General features: G+C 42.5%; 1 protein-coding gene across 3 annotated transcripts in view; it reads left to right on the top strand.

Annotated features, from left to right (window-relative positions):
* MAMLD1 (mastermind like domain containing 1) overlaps positions 1–21,803 on the top strand; it is a 249,775-nt gene that overhangs the window by 147,375 nt on the left and 80,597 nt on the right. The window contains exon 1 of one of the 3 annotated variants that reach the window (XM_021547841.3): positions 21,008–21,372. The exons of the other annotated variants lie outside the window; for them this stretch is intronic. Within the exon in view, the coding sequence (XP_021403516.2) occupies positions 21,319–21,372 (54 nt within the window). The 5' untranslated portion in view covers positions 21,008–21,318. Of the gene's footprint in view, positions 1–21,007; positions 21,373–21,803 lie in introns of those variants that run through there. 3 annotated transcript variants of the gene reach the window in all.

The following is a 21,803-nucleotide window of genomic DNA, read 5'->3' as shown; positions in this document are numbered from 1 at the left end:
CATACACTGACATCTGCTGAGCTTGCAGATGAATAAAACTTTGTGCTTCTTCCCCACATTCAGTGGGTTGGCAAACAAATAATTATGTTCTGTTTCTATTTTGTTTATACAAAGCCACCAAATCATGGTGCAAATACATGCAATAGTAAATCTCCCATTGTCTCTAACCAGAGCCATGTCTGGGTCCATCTATATGCAAGTTGTAAAGTCTGTCCTGTAAAAAGCTGCCTGGTAACCCTGTGAGTATGCCAGCAATCATAAATGTGGTCTATTTTACAGGGCATGCTGGAAAACTACTTGTGCTAGGCAAAAAGTTCCTGCCAGCAGCAGCCGCTGTCCCTGGGATGGGAGAGCAGGCACGTCCATTAGTGATTCCTTTGTCACTTGGAGCAGCTTATCTTCATAATGCAGCCAGGGGAAGGCTGAATTCCTATCAGGAAAACAGACAAGTAGCTACTACTATAAACTGAGTGGGAGGAGAAACATAACGGGGACCACGTTGGTGGGACTCTGCTGAAGGGAGTGAGAGGGGAGTTAGATAAAATGAAAACAGGGTCAGTGTCAAAATGTTTAATTAAGAGGCAGCAGCAGTGGAGTGAGAAGGAACAGGAGATCACAGGAGATAAAGGGATGGTGGGGAAAAGTAGCAAAAGCAAAAAACTCAAGGGTTGTCTTTGAATTCTCTAGGGGTTTTTCCCAAGGAGAAACATTGCTTCTGGAAAAGAATCTCCACCTCCTTTACCCTGGTAGGAGATGCAGGTGTGAAGTCTGAGAGGATTTCATTGATCCTCAGCAAGGAGTGGGGAGACCCCAGGGAAAGGGACACTGCCAGAGAAGGAGCTGCTGTGTGAGGAGCACCTCTTCCATTTCAGAGCAGGTGAACAACAGTAAATGGTCACATCAGGAACAGGCAGGGAGAAAGCCCCTGTGCCCCAAAGGGAGGGAGAAAATGTTTTTTGTGAGCCCATGTCTGAGGCTGGTGGGATGAGATGTGTGAGGAAGAGCTCAATGTGAAGGAAAAAGGGCTTTTTCTCTGGATGCCCACAGGCTCAAGTCCAGCAAAAAGTGTTTAAAATGCTTCTGCAAGGCTCTGCATGCACCTTTCATTTTAAAACAATGAATATAGCTATTTCTAATTTATTGTAGGATGCTTGGAGCTGGCAGATCACCAGCGTTGTTTCTTCTCTCCTTGGACTAATCCAGTGTTCTCTGCATTTCCCTGAGTTGCTGCCACCAGGGTTGTTGTTTTGAATCCTGCACCACCAACTCAGTCAATCAATCACTACAATCAGTGCTGGCATTGAGACACAAAGTAACATGGAAAAAATGGGCTGTGTAACCCAGGGAAGGGTTCAGTGGCACTGTGAAATCAAGAGCAGACACATCCTGCCAGTGGCTACATCATCTCCTCATTCCCTGCTCTCTGTTTATGTGTGTGTGTGAGTATGCACATGCATTCTGTGGCTTTATCTCCTTCCTCCTACAAATTTGAGAAACTTGATCCAATATGCCAGGAAAACATTCTGAAACAGTAAACTACTTCATGGATCCTCTTTATGCCTCAAATCCAGTCCAGGCTAAGGAAAATGGGAGAAGAAATTGTGATTAAATTATTAGTTTGATGTATTCTTAATAGATGCTTTATTAGCATGTAACTAAGTGTTGTTAACTGAATGAAATATGTTGTGTAACAGATGACACCTCCTTTACAACTGACACCCTAAGATAGAGATCAGTGTTTGTAGAGGAGGGGAATGCAAGAATTCTAGTACACTTTGCCTTTTCAAACAGCAGACAAGCTCTATCTTCTTCTGATTTCCCCAATTTTATTATCATTTTTGTGATGTCATCTCATGCTGTGTACGTCCAGATAAACTAACTTCCTCATTTTATGGGAGCTGTGACTTTCTTACAGCACTGCTGTGACTTTCTTGTGGCACTGTGGCTTCAGTGGGCAGAGAGTGACATGTCTGGGACTGCTGGGGGTGCTAGGAACATTAATATCTTTGTGACTGTAAGCTTATTGATAGATATTCTAGCTACCATTTTAATGGGAAACTTCAGCAACTGTGTCATTCAGAGCATTCTACACGTGCCTAGGTCTTGGTTGCAACAGGTTTGTTGCAGGGATAAATCCTTGGCTAGTGGCCAGTGGTCTGATGCCTTCTGTCTGCATGTGTTACCCACAGGTTGTGCAGGAGGTGCAGTGGGTAGGACCTGATCTGCTACATGAGATTCTAACTTGGACTTCAGTGTTTCAGTGCTTTGTTTCCCCTCTGAAATGAATTCTTAGCTAGAGCATGGAGTGCAGGCTATGTTTTTGCCCGGCAGTTCAGTTTTCTCTGAAAACATGGAGCATAGAGTAAAGTCCCTCTGTGTCCTTCAGCAGCACTTCCCGGCTGAGCGCTGCCACAGGTGTGAACAGTGGATGGTAAAAACTTGGGCAGTTGTGTTTGCACCTTGGCAGGGGAAAGGCTGCCAGCTGAGCTCCTGCTTCAATAAAGTGCTGAGAAGTTCGTTCAGGTACAGAGGTGCCTGCAGGAGGGATCACCTCTCTGCTGGAGCTGAGGCACCGCTGACGCCAGAGCAGGCTGGGGTTGCTGTGATGTGCCATTCCAGCATCCAGGCATGGCTGCTGTTTCCCTAGAGGGAATTATCCTTTCAAAATGGGGGAATACTAGCCATAAGGGAAGTGGGTTTTTAGAGGTCATCTAAGTCTGCCACAACTTTAAAAGTGTAACTTCTGTTAACTGTGCATCTTGCATACTCTTGAAACCTTCCAAGGAGGGAGCTCTGTGACCTCCCCAGGCAATCTTTCCCAGTGCTTAACTAGCCAGATTATTACCCAGTGTTTCCTAATGTTTAACTTAAATTTCCTGTGCTCTTGTTTAACCCAATATTTCTTACCTTATCCACACTGGATAAGGAAGACTACTTACTCCTTTCCTCTTTTAAGTGCATGTTACATACATAGTCCTCTACCTTTTCTGCAGACTATATGAGAGAATTCCTTCCAGTTCTTCTTGTAGCTTGTGTTTGCTAGGTCTCTGGCTATTCTCAGTGCTCTCTGCTAGATCTTTTCTGTTTGTTATCTTCTTTAAAACTGAGAGGACTTGCCACAACTGCCTACATTGGCCCAACTGTGAAAAATTGCAATGCATTCCAAGCAACATCCTCAGAATAGCCTGGAATCACCTGTGCAGCCCTTCTCACTTTTACTGGATGCAGAAACTACGTCATTCTGATCTAGCATAAAAGACTGGAGTAGGAGTATTTCATAGGAGCAAATCCAGGGCAGATACCTTATTTAACATACTTCCAGTTTGAGAGAGAATTTTGTAGGTAAAGGGAGACTATTTTTCCTAGCCCACTTAGGACCATGAGGAGACTGATACTGGAGAGCTTTAATAAAGTTGAGATTTATCTGTTGCTTCTCCTCCATTCCCACTGAAGGAAATTAAATTGGTTTAACAAATCTGTGTTCTTGACAAAGCCATGTTAGCTGTTACTCATCTCCTTGTTATTTCCTGAGCAGTTACAAATAATATGATTGTTTCCATATTTTTCCAAAAACTGACCTTCACTCATTGCTCTTTAATTCCCCATTACAATCTTTTCCCTCTCTGTAAAGAAACACAACTATCTGCTATTTTTCTGTCTTGTAGATATTCGCCCATATCCCCTAAGATCTCCAAAACCACTCATGGCCCTGAGATTGCTTCAGGTAGTTTAGTAAAGTACTTTAGGATGGATTGTATCTGGCCCAGTCAATTTGAAAGATCTGATTTATCTAAGCACTATTTAATCTGTTCTCTCCTGATTTCACTTGTGTTTTTACCTCTGTCACTATTGCTGTTTCCCGCCTAACCTCATTTGACCTTTTTGGTAAAGATGCAGGAATAAACCTTCAATCCCTCAGCCTCTTCAAGTATCACCTGTCAATAACTGTCCCTGCCTTGTTCAATAGAAGGCCAACACATTTTCCTCATCTTCCTCTCTTTATGAAGTATGATTATATCCTGTTTTCTTGTTGTCCTTTCTGCACCAATGCATTTTCATTTGACCTTTGTGATTTGGGCCCTACTTTCTCTTTTCTTTCCTCCTGGTCTGCAATAATCTGACCTAGGTTTACATTTCTATGCCTTCCTCGTGTTTGAGGCCGGAGAGGAGGAGTCCATGATTTAGCCAAGGTGGTTTCTTAAAACACTTCAAATATTTTTGCTGCTTTGGGATAATTTGCACTCATGCTGTTAATAGAACTTTTTTAAGGAACTGTCAGCTACTCTGAGTGCATTCCCCATGAGATAATACTTAAAATTCTCTGAGTTTATTTAATCTGTCTTTTTTCAAATTTATTGCTTCTATTTGCTATTCATGTTCCCTTCCAGGAGCAGTAGGTTTTCTCATTCCATGGTAACTGTCACCAAATTGCATTCTGTTTGCTTATTTTTAAACCTATTTCTCCTGACTCTTAAAATGAAGAGTAAAGAATGTTCCCTTTGGTTGTTTCTCCAGCCTTGTCTCCCACAAGACATTGGCAGCATGGAGTTTGTCCTGTGATCCCAGTGTCCCAGCAGGCATCTCCATCAGCCTCCTGCCTATGCCTCCATTGTCTCCAAGCCCAGTGGCCTGGATGTTTGTATGATTCATCTTCTTGCCCTCCAGAAGAAGTTCTGTCCATCTGTTCTTTATGGCTTTACTCTGTACAACCCCCCCAAACCCCCCCTCTACTGTGATAGCACCTGTGTTCACTCCCTCTGTTGTTATTAGCTAGAGATTTTCAGCTGGTTATCTCTTCCCCTGTTTTACACTGTAGGATGAATGTGTCTGTGGACAGCATTTTGTCCTTCTCCCTGAACAAGCTCCACTAGATATATTAATATTCTAGTCATGTGAATTATTCCAACAAGTTTCTTGTGCCAATTAATTCCTAATTTTGAGCACGTATTAAAACTTTCAAGTTCTCCTGTTTATTCCATGTATTTCTTGCATAAGTTCTTGTGATTACTTTTTTGTGATTGCACCCAGCATCTTTCAGGAATAACTCTGTGAAGTCAGCGGGTCATATTTTGCTGTCATTTACATGAATGTCAATCCAAATGATTCTACTGATTGGCAAGAAGCTATTTCAGATTCACTTACATGAGGGTAAATGAAGAATTTGGCCCCCTGAAATGAATTCTGTGTGAAATAGGTCTGGGCCAGGAGGATTAACATGTTTCTCTAATTGCTAGATGTGTTATATTGTATGTAATCAGTGTAGTGGCAATAAAATATGATTGCCACACCCAGACTATTTCATCACTGAGCTTTTTTGAATCCTTTAATTGTTCATTGCTTGTTACTGTGCTCACATTAATAAAGTGCAGAGTTTAACATAATTGAAAAAACAAATTAAAATCATTTAAAAAGAGAATCCTGAGATGTGCATGCAGCAGACTGTACCATGTACTTTGGGCTACAGCAAAGCAGCAGAATGAGGTAGAAAAAGTCAGCTTTTAAGGTTTTATTACTTTTTACTTTGTGATGACTGGCTTCAAGCCCACACATTTCTTGAATACACAATAGGGAGTTGGGCAAGACTGCAGAAATAAATTTTATTAACACACAATCACTGCAGCACCAGACAGAATAATCTCCTTTAGTCTCCTCTAGCTGGCAGAGTCCTCTTTGTACCAGGTCAAGTCAATTAGCAGTATAATGTACGACAGGTTTTATTTAAAAAGGGTTTAATTAAAGTTTTGTTACAAAGCTCATACAAACTAACAATCTGTCTTTTAGGGATATGTATTATCTAGAAATTGATTTTAACTTAAACATTAATTTATAGACTGTCCCTTGTAATAACTATAATTCCTTGGAAGATATTAAGATCCTCCTACCCAAAATAAATTCAGGTCCTGATTCAGCAAAACATGTAATTACTAAGGACTTCAATGAAGCCACTCATGCACTAAAAGCTGAAGGTGTGCTCCAGCACTTAGCTGAATCGGGGCCTTACTGTACAACCCTGCCCTGATTACACACATGGGCCAATTCAGCCATGTCTTTGCTGAGAAAGATACTTAAAACCATTTGTGATGTCTTTAAAATATCTCATACAGGCCAGTAAGGAAGGGATTATTTGTTCTTCTAGATACAGATGGTTTTCACAAATCCTCGTATCTTCTCAATTCTTATATCTAAACACAGTGATTTACCTGTGCCACCTGTGAATATATTTTCTAAAAATAGAAAATATTCACCCTACTAATTATTTGGGCTTTTGTTCTTTTTTCTCCTCCCAAGAAAGCAAAAGCTGGCTCCCCAGAAGTTGCAGCTAAGTAGAGCTACATTAACTTAAATGGAGCTATGTTAGTTTATGCCATTTGAGGATGGTAGCCCAAATGTTTAATGAAGACTAGCAGTGCTACCCTAAGGATTGCTAACTACAAACTTGCACCTGATTGTAATCCCTATAGAATAAAAATACCTCTAAAAACTGAAGAATATGTCACATTTCAGGATAACTGATAATTCATCATTGTATGTGACTTTCTGTTTTTATAATTCACAAGCTGTACAATTTAGATTCACAAACAAGTGACTGGAAAGGATTTCTGTGTAGAAAAGATTCCAGGGGTTTTTTTTGGCTCTCTCCTGGGCAGTGTGGTTAGCTTACACCAAAACCTCTGGATCATTAGTTTTCCCAGTGGGCAGGAGGCAGGTGAGCTGGGCTCTGTAGTCTGCCTGGGACACCCCAGAAGGCGCTGGATGTTTCCAGCATGTGCTGGAGCCAGGAATGCTGGACCCTGCTGGGGCAGCTCCCCGTGCTGGCAGCGTACAGCCACGAATCCACAACAATGGCCAGAGACACCAAGAAGCCTTAGAAGGCATCTGTCTTCTCTCCACAGCATATTTGGGAAAGTTGTGCCTTTTTGTTTTAATGTTTATTACCAAAGCAAAGCCGCCTCATTTTTTATTTTTACTTTTTAAATCTTTGAGACACATGTAACAGCGGGTCAGAATTTGCTTTGATTAATCTCCAATCTGGTTCTACTGTATTCTTCCCCGTGGTGTAAATCTAGACTGCAGCTGGTAGGGGGTTGTATGCTTAACAAGAAAAAAGCCTCAGTGCCACAATATGCAAAGTAGCAGGCTTGCATTGCCTACTTCTATGTCTGAATAGTCCGAAAACCAAAATATAATTCAAATACTGCTTTTCCTGCCACCTTCTGCCTGAGTCCTTCAGAGTTCAGGCAGGGAAGGCAGGTGTATGTTTGAAATATGTGACAAGAGAATAAAATGGGGGGCAAGCGGAGGGAGAGAGAAAAAAGTGCATTCAGAAAACATGTAGAAAAGAATAAAAGGAAAACTTGAATAGAGCAATAAATTCTGTGGGACAAGTCCTACACTGACAGCTTCTGTGACATATCCCTTGATTTCAGGGAGGCTGCCGACACCAAGCTGTTCAGGAGATTTTGCTGTGATGGCCCTACTTGTTTGAGCAGAGCTGTTGGGTGGGGATGCCTGGCCCAAATATACATCACAGACTGCCTGCTAGCTAGAAGAACAGGCTTGCTCATTTAAAATTGAATCAGGCTTTGAGCTTAAGTTTGCAACACAGAAACATAAGGGATGAAATAGTTTGCAAAGAAATTCTAAGCAATCTGATAAATTCTCGAACCAAACTCTTCAAGATGTGTCCAGGATTAATGTCCAGTCATGCTGGTCAAAGAATATTCTACAAAGCCTGAAGAGCCCTAGCACACAACAGGGCATGAGGTTCCTCAGGAATAACCACCAGGCTCAGGTGTGCTGGGGGCACAGGGCGCAGCCAGTGCTCCACCAGGTATGGCTGGTGTTCCTCATGGAGGCTGCCAGGATGAGAGACAACTGACCACTGCAATTAAACAGAAATATGTTCCATGCTTGGGTTCCTTGTTGGCCAGTTAAGAGGAATGGGGTATCTTTACTTGCCATTTTACAAATCGGTGTGTGACCACACTGTCCATAGGATGTGGAGAGAGATGAGTGTTTAAGGACTCAGGTTCTATTTCCCTGGCTCTGCATCAGTGTGCTAGGGGTGGTGGAGTGGCTGTGTTGGAATGTGTGCAAAGCCTGTCAGGTGTGAGTACTAATGAAAGGAGCAGGGAGGCTGGGGTGAGCTGGTGGCAGGGAGAGGGGCAGGGAATCAGGGATGAGCTGCTGGGAATGGTTGGATGTTGCAAGGTGCTGTGCACCAGCCAGTGCAGGTAACTGCACTTCCCAGAACAGCAGCTTCTAAGGTCCCTCAGTCTTCCAAAGGCATTTGCAGGTTTAAAGTTAAGTGTGTTTTTAGAAGTGCAATTGAGTTTGGGGCCAAACTGATCAGCATTTTAAGAGTTCCAGCCCAGAACTGTAAAGCAAAATAAACGCAGTCCTCCATGTGCCAAAGCCTAATGTGCTAGCCCGCTCTTTAATCCACCCTTTCCTTCCCTTCCCTCCAGAAACAGTCTCACCCAATTTTACTGTACTGTAATGGAAAATAGGAACCAGAATGCCCTGGGACCTCTTTTACAATTTCTTTTTTTTTTTTTTTTTTTTTTGAGTCCAAATAGTTCTCATAGACTTCTCACTAACTGATTTCAGTTCTCTCAGTCAAAGTAGCCACATGGGATGAAATACAAACAGCATTAATCCTAAAAGACAAAATACGGCAGGAGAAAGTGTTGCAATGAAAATTAAAATATCTGCTAATGAATTTAGCTAGCGTCCACCGTCCTTTTTACATTTGGTGTGATCTTCCTCTGGAAAAAAAATAAATTAAGGTCAACATACAAACTTCCTCTGCTTCCTGGAATTCTTGCATATTTTCACTATGATAACATGATTTGTGTGTGTGTAAATGCGAGGGGAGAGGCGGCCGAGGGCTGGCAGAGAGCCCCCTCCCCCTCGGTCCTGGGAGAATGCCTGAAGCATGAGCTCAGCTGTTCGCTCCGCGGTGTCATACACTTCCACAAGCAAATTCACAGTGACATTAAGAAAAGAAGATCTGGGGCCCTGGTCTCTAAAGTGTTCACAGTGTCCACGAGACAGCTCCTACATAAAAGGCTGTTTATTTGTTGAATTGGCAAATTGGTACCCATGGAGGCGGTTGAAAATATCGGAGCAATCCTGGGGTTTTGGTACAGTCACAAAAGTGTGTTTTCTTCTATGTGAGTTAGCTGTGACAGAAACTCAGGTCTTTACATTTCTGCTTCCTCCCCCTCCTCCCTCATAAATAAATACCCTTAAAAAAAAAGGTAGCTTACAATTAGCCATTACTTAAGTCCTTTACTGGTTTAAAATAAATAGTTGCTGAAAGCCTAGGATGAGGATCTCGGCACAAAGCACATCTGTACACCATGGTGTGCTTCTGAGAAACAGAATTTAAATGATTTGCATATGGCCACCTAAATATTTAATGGGTTTGCAGTTTAGGAAAGCTGGCTTAGAACTATGCTGTGCAGCCTATCAATCTCCTCTGGCTCTGCTGGCTATGTTGGATCAAACGTGTTGTTATTTTTAGGGCCTGATCCTGGAATTTCAGAAGCTGTTGGAGCCCTTGGCACCATTTTAAATGGGGGCTCCTCTCCAGCATTGTGTCTGCACACAGCTGAGCCTAGGACACGTTCAAGTTTCTAAAGCTGCTGGAGCATTTGAGAATCTTTAAGCCAAAACCTGGCAGTGTTGTTCCCTTCACAAAGAAGTTTCACACTAGCATGATATCAGTTCTCAAGCTGCCTTACAGCCCCTCTTTCTTCCCCTGCCCCATCCCCCCACTGTGGCCCGCTATGTACACGCTCCCAAGCCCAGCTAAGCATTTCACGAGTGTGCAGGGCTGAATGCACATTCACAGGAAACAAAACCGTGAGATACTTTCAAAAATGCAGACACACACAGCACTTGTAGACAGCTACAGGCAGGTGCAGTGTTTGTGCTGCAGCGGGGCAGAGGCTGCACGATAATACCCTGCTCCAAGGCCACAGTCAAATATTAACTGAATGGAAAAGTTAAAAAGAAGCAACTCTTCCCAGTGGAATTGTAGCATTCTCTCCTCGTCGCATTCTTTTGAGCTCATTCATTCCTTTGAGCTCCAATAACAAGTCAGCTCTTTGTATATGGTGAGACTTGTAATGGAGAAGAGAGAGAAATTGCCTCGGAAGCAGAATCCTGTCTTGCACTTTTTGCAGGGATCACTATGCTCCTCTGCCAGCCACAGAGAGATTTCTTCCCAGTTTCACTTCCAGGCAGCCTCTCTGGCACAGACCTGGTCCCTGTGCTTTAGAGATCAAGTCTCCCATCACAAACATGCATCCAAATAATCAGCATTTTTGGAGCAGTCATTCCAAGTACTTCATCAGGTAAACACTGTGGCTGATGAGGCCAACAGCCCTGGGGATTCTTAATCTCATGCAGAATCAGGTTTTACTGGCTAAATCCCAGTAATCCAAAATTCCTGTTGACCCCAATGGGAGTTGCAGGTGCTTGAAAACCTCAGATTTATGGATCACTTCATTCATCATTCTACTGCAGCCTTGTCTGGACAGGAAGACAGTAACCTTTAAAGAGCAACACTTCACAACCATTAAGGAACTAATATTTTATGCATTTGTATCACAGTTGGCTCCAAAGCCAACCTTGGCAAGTGTCTGGAGGTTTCTCCTGAGAGTTATTTTGTGTGTTAATACTGCTGCTCTGTTTAAGGTGTTTAAGGGTTGTTTCTCTGATCCTTCTTCATTAGAGGTAATTGAATAGTTTAGAAACCCAATCACTGTTTGGCTGAGTCTTCCAGTCAACAACCCCACTGATTGAATAATCGCTCACAAGCCACAGAGGCACAGAAAGATAAGTTTATCACAATTTTCTAGCACTCAGAACATCTTCAAAGTGCTTGACAGGCCACTAATTACTTTCTTATAAACAGCTGTGGATTCAAATCTTGCCAAAATGCAGAAAGATTCCTGTAGCTCATTATTTCAATTTCCCTACTTCACTGGTGACTTTGGAAACAACATCCTCCGCACAGTTCCCTCACTTGGGGAAAAAAATTCCCTCCAGTTGCTTTGCAAGGAGGTTCTGTGCAACCCCAGGTGCCAGCCCCTTCCTTCAGGCTTCTGAGCTGCTCTGTGTTCTTTCTGTGGTAAGAGATTTCATTTCACCACCCCCAGCGAGACAGAGTCTACCTTCTGCCTGAGGCAGAGCTGCAGCTCAGCCATGCCAATTATAAAAGATGCCTCCCAAACGTGTATTCCTGGTTTCCAGAGTGACTCCGAGGTGCTACCACACCTATCTTCAGAGTGGCTAAAAGTTACCAAAAGGCAGTGTGATCACAGGGATTCACATACCGTGCTCATGAGCATAGCATGAATGGTCAGGGACACTTGGATTTTCCTCCTGAAGTCCCTGGCTGAGACAAATCTAGTTTTTTTTAATTTTTAATTTATTTTTTTTTTTTTTTTTTTTTTTTTTTTTTGGTGGATGAATTGCTGTTTGGCTCCCATACTTTCCTGGGAGATACTATGTCTTCCTTTCCTCCTAGGCATTACACCCAAAGTTGCAATTGCCTCTTGCCCCACCTCTTTAGGCTGCTCTTTATCAGGTGAGCCCCACCTGAGAAAACTGCTCCGAGCTCTGTGCTCCATTTTAGTGCCATTGACTTCAATTCTGCTGTCTCAAAAACCCTTTCCCATGGCCCCTGTGGAAACTGTGATACATGCTCATACCAGCATCTTTCAAGAATCCTTAAAAATAATGTGATTTTGAATGTGTGGTCACTTTCATCCTTGGACTACTGACTCCCCAAAAGCCTCAGAATCACTGCACCAGAAGTTGCATCGAGATCTGTGGTTAAGTGTCTAGAGGTGCAGCTGGAGCAGAGCAGTATGGCTACTAGTATGATAATTCAGCAGCAGGCTAGAGTTGGGGTCACCTGTGGTATAGATATTTCAAATCTATCAAATTAAACAATGTTAATTAGTGGTGGTTCTTTTTTCTAGTATAGTCAGAGCTGTTTGTCCCTGTGTAGTAATGGAAGAATGCCACCACCTTCAGAAGTGATTTCTAAGGACTAGTTAAAGAATATTTGTTCAACTTTGAGAGGAATGAAGTCCTACATATATGTTAATACATCCCCACTAACACAGAATGGCTTTTTGTTGTTCTCCTCTGTCTGGAACGTGAACAATTTATAGTCTCCTGCTGCATCTAATTAGTGAATCTGACCCTTAAATGGAAGCAGTAGAGGCTTATGATTTCTAAGTCCAACATTTCTGGGCTCTATCATTGAAAAACAGGCTTCATCAAAGACTGAAGAGATGCAGTGGGATGATTTTTAAAAGCCAGTCAGATACAGCCAGAAAATAAAGGCATGCTCTGAAGCAGTTGCATGGCTGTCTTGGTTCCCATTCACAATGCAGAGCGAAGGTAAACTGCTTTCAACATGGGTATGTGGGAAGAACTTGGCCTTGTACAGCTCCCTCCTTGGTACTAGCCAAGATAAAAATACATCAGGATTACCAGCATCTAGGAAACTAGCATATGGTGCTACCACAGAATGTAATATGAATATACTTTAGAAAACCATTATTTTTCTCTTCTTGAGCAGTTTCTCATTAATCTAGGTGCCATTACTTCTCTGCCTGGATTTTTTCCACATTTTCCTCATGAAAAGAGAGGATGTGCTTGAATTAATTTAATTGCCAATGTTTTTTTTTTTTCAAATAGTTGTGGCAGAAATAACTTTTCCTAGCCAGATTAAACAGCCCCTTCAGCTCAGCAGTTAACACTTATTGTTGCTGTCATCCCCTCTGCATCGATTAGGGATCATACTGCTATTAGTGCTGAAGTGGCTTGGGAAGTTGCAGTGCTTCCTTTTCTCTCTCCTTTCTTTTTCCTGCAAGAGAAAGATGATCTCACCATAATCTGGCAATAAGTTGTTTTCAACTACTTTAGGAAGAGCCAGAGTGCTCAGAAGGAATTCATTTCCAAGCCAGTTGAAAATTGTCCCCAAATGAGAGGGCTCCTTCCTTCCCAATGTGGTGATCACTGCTCTGTGGGGCTGTTTTTGTGGGAAATCGGCATCAGCCAGGCAATGTTCCCCACGGCTGGGAGCTGCTTCCCACCTTTTCCATCCTGCCGTGGCAAAAGCCAACTTCCCCCAGTGAAATGTGTAAACTGCAGGCGATGCTGCTCCAAGCAGCAGTGGGCAGAGCTGGAAGGCAGAGCAGGAATGATCACCATCACCTCTCCAGGAGGGAAGTGCCTTCCTTGTCCCAGCCACAGCAGCAGGGAGGGAGTGAAGCTGCTTCTTGTCCATCTCACAATCTTTACCTGCAAAGGTTGCACTGGCTGGTCCTGTGATGCTGTGCCCTACTCTCTTGTTCCCAAACTTAATCTATTCTGCACTGTACATAAACAAGTGAGAAGAAAAAAGAAAATGCTGTCCTATTTATTCTGTCATTTCTGCCACCATTGTCAACCTTGAACATTTTGTATTTTTGTAAACATAGAATTCATTAGGGCATGCAACTGACTTGAGAAAAGTGATGGTAAAACAGGGAGTTTTTTTGGAGAAAAATATAGAACCATACCCCTTCTATGAACACTGAGATGGGTATGGACCACATTCTGCATGGAGCAGAACTGTCAGCATCTTTCACCAAATTCCAAAAATGCCTTTGTACCCTGTGGCACATGCTGGCAGCTCCATCAGTAGATGAGAGACCTGTCTCCACCCTGGAGTACTTCCCTTGGGAAAGGGAAGAAAGCAGAGTGGGTAGCTGGAATTAGAGGTGTGAACACAGCACAAGGACCAAGAGAAAGTCTTTAACCCTTAAGTAGGGTTAAATGAAAGAAACACTGTGCAGGAATGCATTGGGTGACCAGGAGCAGAAGATGGGCAGGAGAACAGAGGGTCCTGGGAGAGGGACAGTTTGAGAGGACACACATGCTGGAGCTCCCAAGGGCTCCCAGTGGTATTCTCCTTTCTGCCTTTTACAAGTGCTGGCAGTTCAACATCACTTTTGACCCTAATCAACAAAGAGTAACTATACCCATCAGCCTTTTGCACCTGCATATTGTGTAACTGACTTGTAAGTTATATGTACCTAAAAGTAGTTAATTCAGGCTGCTTCTTGTGTTATATGAGAAGTCTGATGTTACTGGTCTTTTACTTTCCTTTGGGGGACAGGGAGGGTGGTAGTACAATTTCTCTGGACCGTGCCACCGTATTTATTTGAATAACAAAAAGTACAATTCTGGATGGATGCCATAGTTTTGTTGATATTGTATTGGACATAGAAATGTATAAGAGTTTTTATTCATTCCTTTACTGAAGGGAAGTAAAGCCTTATTTTTTTGGTTCAAGAAATCTGACACTGGTTGAGACACCACTCATTTCTACAGAAGGCTGCAGCCTCTAGCAAACAGATGCATATTTATATGACAGGATATGCTCAGTAGCCCTGGGAAACCAAGAATTGAAATCAATAATTTCTAGTAAATCACAAACTGACATTGGCAGCATCCTAGTCTGGATGAATATCTGTATCATCACAGACATTCTTCTTTAATAAACAGAACATACAATGTTTCATGCACTGGTTTTGCATTTTCTTGGCAACTGCATACAAGTGTAATTTCTAAGCATGATCCAAGGGATCTCTGACAAAGGAAAGAGGGTAACATTTGTTCCTGTGAGTTTTATGGGTTTAAATCTCAGGGCCAATTCTGCCATCAGGTAGTTTATGAATATTCATGTAAATTGTTTTGAGTTGAAGAATATGTAACTTTGCCATGTATCTGGCATAGAAAGAATACTTTGACAGTCATGAAATAGAGAATGTTTTAAAAAATAGCTTTAGCAAAGAGAGGACAGCTTTAGAAATGAAAGGGAAAATTAAGGAAAAACTGTGTTTTCTGAGTAAAGCAAAATTATGTGAATGTAGAAGCATTTTCTTATGCTTCAATATTTAAATCAATTTTGAATATGGGTCAGATTCTGCCTTTCTGTTGACTTTGAGAGGGACTGAGGCAGGTCTGTATGTCCCTGATCATTGCGCTTGTATATCAACAGTGTGATCCAGCAGTGAGAAACAGCAAGGCTAGAATTATTGCTAAGCCTTTTTTGTGTTATTACATATTCTGAGTGGTGTCTTACTTGGAGTTGGGTACAAGATTCAAATAAGTGTGTCCTATTGCCTAGACCTACCGTTAACCTGGAAATTTGGCAAGTGATGCCTGTCACTGCTCCTGATCCAATACCCCCCATGTGCTGGGACCTGGCTCTGTGCCCACTTGGCTGCTGGAGTAATTGATAAATGTGACAAGGCTGCTGAACATAATGCTTGGAGAAAAGACATCTCCTGGGGAGAGACAGGGGCTTGTTTAAACAATGCCTGCGTGTTTGCAGGTACTTCTCACTTCAGCAAATGACAGTCACTTTATTCTTAGATGTGACTGAGGCTGCAGGTGGAATGTGCAGCAGCCTCAGACCTGACATCCAACACACCTGCAGTCCAGCACAGGGTCTGTACTCACTGGGCAGAGCCAGCAGCAGCCTGCTGAGAGCACACATCACAATTCAAGAGGGAAGGTGTTTTATGCACAAGTCAGAATTGAAGAAATGTCATGCATTATCAAACATTTTAATGTATTGTTGCTGACAATAGAGCTATTAAATGTGATATTATGTTCATTTGTATCAGCTTCTGGTTTTAATGAAAAATCTTATTAGCTGCAAGATGGTCAGAATTGAAATGTCTGTAAATCTTCTATAAAAGTAGCTCATGGAATCATAAAATGGTTTGGGTCGGAGGGGACCTTTAAAGGTCATCTGGTCCAGACCCCCTGCACTGAGCAGGGACATTTTCCAACTATGCCAGGTTGCTCAGAGCCCTGTCTGACCTGACCTTGAAAGTCCCCAGAGATGGGACATCCCCCAACCCTCTGAGCAACCTGTCAGCATTTCACCACCCTGATCATCTGCGTGCTTCCCTCAGCACTTGGGTAATCCCTTCCATTCTGAGACACTCATACATAATGTTAGCATGTGCCTAAGTGGATCTCTGAGCTATACAAATAATTGATTTCTGAGCTTAAAAATTAAGTTCAAAAGATATCAATTTGAAGCAAACATTTAGCCACTAAGCAGACATTAACGACTTGATTTTAAGTGATATATTTTAGTAGAAGACAGCCACTGATGTACTTTTATGAAAATATGAAGAAGTTACTCATAGAGTTGTCATCTCTTAACTCCTAACAGAGATGTTAGATTGGTGTCTATTTTTCTGTATAAGAGACAGAATTGTAATTCACTTTAATTTATATAATTTTCTAAAGTAATTAATGTAACTACTGAAATGTTAGTGTGAACATCCATCCTTTGATGATTTTACTATAGACTCTTCCATGGGAACTCATGTAAATAATGACTTATGGAAGTTGAAAGACTTATAAAGAGTTGATCATACATGTTCTTCTTTTGTGTCCAGTGAAGATCATGCTGAAAACCTTTAGTTAACTGAATACAATCAAAAGCTTTTTTTTAAGCTTATTTTCCTAAAATTAATGTTTCTTTAAAAGAATTGAATTGCCACATTACAATTATATACATATATTTTTATATATGACTTAGAAAATTACTCAATGTAGCGAGCATTACTGAGTAAATTAGAATTGTTTATTGGTGCATTTTATCTATTTTTAGGTATTTTCCATATACTTCTAGTAGGGAAAAAATCATGTCTTGATAGGACTGAAAAGAGAGAAACTGAAAGTTGGTAGATGTAGATTAAATGTTTGGAAGGAGTTCTTTACTGAGTGTTGAGGCCCTGCACAGATTGCCCAGAGAAGCTGTGGATGCCCCATCCCTGGAAGTGTTCACAGTGGGGCTGGATGGGGTCCTGAGCCACCTGCTCTGGTGGAAGGTATCCCTGCCCATGGAAGGGGCTGGAGGTAAAAGGTCTTTAAGATGCCTTCCAACCCAAACCATAGCATCAAAGGATGGTTAGATTCTATTAAAAAGGACATGCAACTAAGCACATTCAGAAATGACCTGAGATGCTGTTTTACACAACACAATGTTACTGATGCTGATAGAATTGTAACTTTCAGAAATGAATTGAAATTTTTCATGCATTAGTAATTTCATCCTTAGTTTATTGCACTGTACTATGGGGAAGTACCCAAAGGACATGAGCCTTCCTGGTTCTGAGCATCAGCCAATTACAGACTGGCTTTGCTTAAAAAGAAACTTGCTAAGAGGCTTGAACCACTACCTGCAATTTGTCCTGCAACTATTCAGTAGAAGTTTCTTTTCTATCTTCTGTAACATCAGAAGCTATTGCCTGTGGTCAGAGACAAGATGCCAAATTAGCTGGATTGCTGATCTGATCTAGCATAAGAAATGCAGTTCTGACTAGTCCAACTGAAGGTTTGTCTAGCCCAAGCCATTGATTTCACCTGATTTCACGTTTCAAATGTGTAAGTTGAAAGCATCACTTGCTTGCCATTCATCTGGTTCTGAGGCACTGACAAACTTGTGAATCCTTCAGTGAACCTGTGGTGAATCCTTGTGCTGCTCAGTTGCTGCTTCCCTACAGTGTACAAGACATGCTGTGGGGCAGCCCTTGTCTGCTCAGACTTCTGTTATCCTTTCTGATGTCAGGAACACCAGAGGCCAGCTGGAGGTCTGGCACAGTTCTCCTGAGAGAACAGAGTCCCAGCATCGTGGTTACCTGGATGCTCAGCTGTAGCACCTTTAGTTCACACCAGCCTGGAGGATGCAGATCTTTTCTCTAGCCCTTGGCCATCTTACATTGGCAGTGCCTGTTGCTGACACAAACCATCAAGGCTATGTCTGAGTGCACAATCCCTTTGTTTGGTGAACACAACTTTGGGCAGTTATTTAGCATATTGCATCTTGCTTGTTCTCCTTAGGTAGAAAGATACTTCTTTTTCAGAACAGTGAGTAAAATAAAAACATTGGTCTTGTTTGGGATATTTTTGGTTTGTTATGTTTTTTGGGTTTTTGTTTTGGTTCAAGGCACTCTTTTCATGCTTTTGTTATTTTTCAGATAAAGTTACAATTTCTCAGCTCTCCAAGTCTGGCTTTTGAATGAGACATCTCCATGTGGAAAGAAATGATACTAGTTTTATAAAGGAACAAAGCAAACTATATTTTCTATGGATATTAAAGATGCTAAATTAAATGTGGCAAACTACTGTAAAATTGATAAATTATGTGATTAATCACAGCAAGTCAGGCCCAGGTTTGATGCCCAACACTGGGAGAAGCATTTGAGGTAACAGAATGTGTTTTGTCAAGCCTCATGGCCATAAAAGCCTTGATGCCATTAGAATCACATGTTTTCTGCAGAATCCTACAAGTCACTTTTTCAAAATAGGACAGAAGCAGAGCAATAAGGTAGCCTGCAACATGCTTAGGGTGAGCCTAACCTGAGAAGATGAAATACTGCCCTGAAGAAGCCAGTGAAAGTTTTGTTATTGATTCCAGACCAGCCAAGGATTCCCCCAGGTTAACTAGAGTAAATATGCCTAAAGAAAGGTCTCGTAATTTAATCACCAAAGACCAAAATTGCAGCCCTGAAATCCCCTGTTTAGCCATTACCTATCACTGAAAATGAGTGATCTTTGGAAGGGGCTTGTTAAATGCTCCTACTGCCTGAAATTAGGCTTTTGAGCACACCCAAAGCTGTCCTTGCCACTGGTGAGCATCCCAGCACATACCATAGAGGCTGATCAGCCCAGTGCACCAGGTCTGGCAGCATGGGCACACTTGGCACTGAGCTGCTGGAGTGACATCCAGAGCCTACATGGCTTAAGCCAGCAGGCTCAGAAGGAAAATGTTGCCACAGTTCTGTCATGGACTAACTGCTAAAAGTGTCTGGATTTGATTTCCCTCTGCGAGCACACCCCACCTTACCGAGGACAACACAAACCACCACCTGCCAAGATGCCCTTGGCAACTAAAGGCAGCAGCATCATTCCTGCTGCAGAGCAGGGACAGGACTCCAATACACCTTACCCACATCATCTTCCTTTTGGGAGAGGCCTTTGGTCTAGTTTTATGAAGTGAACAAAGCAAATTACAGTTCTTAGGAAGTATTGTCATCTGTCAGGAACCTCAAATGTTTGGCAAGAGTCAGAAATGACAAAACTTCTTGAGAATAACTGATATAGAAAAACTGACATGGACCCACTGTTCATCATCTGATCATGGTGTTGTCAGTAGGTCCAGCTACAGCATGTGTGAATCCCTGGGTGCCCTACGTGTTCCATACATATGTATTTTAGTTCAAAAATCTCCAGGGAGAAAGGTGGGAGCCCTTACACACAAATGTATCTTCAGGGGAGGGTTTCTGACATTGCACGCTGGGCAGACAGTAGCACCTCCTTCCAGGTGGAGCTTAATTCAAGTGTGATGAATGTGTATCTTCACTGAGCCTGCTCATTTTAGGTGGGTCCTGCTCAGCATATTGGCTCTTTTAGATCCCATGTTGATGCCCTAATGCTGTGTTTGGGCCTCAGCACCTCAGGCAGGGCAGTAGATTTGGTCTGGGCAGCCCATCAAACCCAAACATCAGATGTTGATACATCTCCCCTTAGTCACTGAAACCTTTTGAGATCTGGCCCTCAGAGGCTGTAGAATTCAGGGTGTTTGCACATACAAAAGTTTATTGTGTTTGTGTTTAATTTTTTTCAATTGACAAAATAGATCAAAGTAATTTTAAATAATATAAAAGGCAAAAGCACTAGAAAAGCAAACCAATAAGTTTCCAAACAATGCAAGCTGAAATACCACAAATACTGCTCAGGGAAGCAGGCCCATTGTTACAGCTGTCACAGGCAAGCCAAAGGCTTCAGCAAAGCTAAAAAGCAATGTTTCTCTGTCGATGAACTGTTATTGCCAATATTTACTAGCTCAGGGTACAAAGTGGGTTTGGAGGTCTCTTAAGTTCACTGCAAGTTGAAGGTGATTGCTGTCTGGAAAACTTTCAGGAAAGTGAGGCCAGATTCTGGCTCCACTTTTATGTATTTGGTTACAGTAAAGGGGTTGTATTTAAATAACTTTCTTCCTAATTCTACAGAGCATAATTTACACATATCACTATTTCAGGAATAATCTTAGCAACTAGATCTCTTATTACAAATGCTAGTAAGTCTTCCACACCTCATCCATTGAGTCAATGTACTGGGACAGGGTTTCTTGCATCTTCAATTTATCAGGATAGGAGAGACAATTGTAGTGATTTAGCAAGGTAATAAAACGAAATTACACCAGCAATTATTTGTGGACCCAGTGTGCTCTCCTAGCTGCCTGCAGCTTGCTCTTCCCAGTTCTTTCTGCACAGTCCAAGAGGAGGTCTGAATAGGTTCTCAGCTTTCAGTTGATGGTCTATCAAAATTAGTATTCAGAGGCTGCAGCTTGTAGCAAGCACATTTATAGTCATATGAGAAGTGCGTGGCTTTATGGGAGCTCTCTATTTGCAATTGTGTCTATCTTCAAAAAGACATGTACATAGCACAAAAGATGAAAATGAAAGGACTCTGCTGTTTCCTTCTTGCTAACCTAGGTTCACCTGGGCAAAATGAGTTTAACCCTTTTGTGTGAGAAGTGCTGAATGTCGTATGTCATAAAGGGACAGGAAACTACCCTCTGTAAGAATAACTCAAACCCTTACACTTCATGCTTTGGGCTCTCTTTTCAGTGATTTGAGCACTTTGATTTGGAAGGGGGAAAAAAATCTATTAATTGCCAGTAGCTTTCTGACCTATCTGACTTTGTACTAAATGAATTTGAAACTTTACAAGGAAGGTGCTAAACATTCTAAGCAGCATTTTGTCTGTAAAATTTCGACCATAGGCTGGTTAATTTTCGCCTTCATGCACAGAGAAAAAAAAAAATTAAATCCTTGGATCTGTGAGGTGTCCAATTTCTAGAGAGAAGAAAGTGTTACTTCCCCTTTAAGCCTGGCGCCGTTCGTGTGTGTGAGTGTGCGGGCTGTGTGTGTGAGTGTGTGTGTGTCTCCTCCTCTTTGAGTGACACAGCACTTAGATATGCCTATCAGTAACTTAAACCCCACAAACTCCACCTTCTAAGTGAGGAAGCTGTGGGTTGATGGAAATGTAGTGAGCAGATCGAGACAGACAGTGAATCATTAGCAAACTGCAACGCCAGGATGAACTTGTCTGGAACCTAAAAGGAGAAAACAGGCTGCGAGTCCTCTGCGGCGCTGGGTTTGCTCAATACAGCCAAAGTGGATCTAAAAGCCGGTTGATCCCCAGTCCAAGATGCTGCTGGTTTCCCAGCGGGTAGAAGCACCACGGATGGAGCCACATATTCCAGTAAGTAGCATTTGAAATCGATATGGGCTGGGAAAGTAGGAGCTGGTTTAAAAGGACTTAAACAGCCTCGGAACAGTTGCTCACCGGGCTCGGCACGGTCGCAGCCAGGCTGGAAAGTTTGCAGGGGCGGTTTAAGAAAGTGCCCACCTTGGGCTCGCTCTGCCCGCCGGTCCCGTGTGCCGGGGCCGCCGGAGGGAAGGGGACAGAAACTTGAGGGGGAAATTTCGCCCTCCGTTCTGGTCAGAGCTGAAGTCGGGCCACGAAGAGGAGGGCAGGAGGGAGGGGGTCCGTGGGCTCTAAAATGGTGGTGAAGAAGGTGATTTGCGGTGCGGTGCGGTCCCGGGCACGGCGGCGGGGCAGCCAGTGCGCGGCAGCGGGGGACGCTCCGTGGGTTTCCGTGTCATTGCTCGGGTGGTGACGCGCTGGGCTGC

The sequence above is a fragment of the Lonchura striata genome, chromosome 14 (assembly GCF_046129695.1).
Source record: "Lonchura striata isolate bLonStr1 chromosome 14, bLonStr1.mat, whole genome shotgun sequence".
In the NCBI taxonomy this organism is placed as follows: domain Eukaryota; kingdom Metazoa; phylum Chordata; class Aves; order Passeriformes; family Estrildidae; genus Lonchura; species Lonchura striata.
This window is presented reverse-complemented; position numbering and strand designations above follow the sequence as displayed.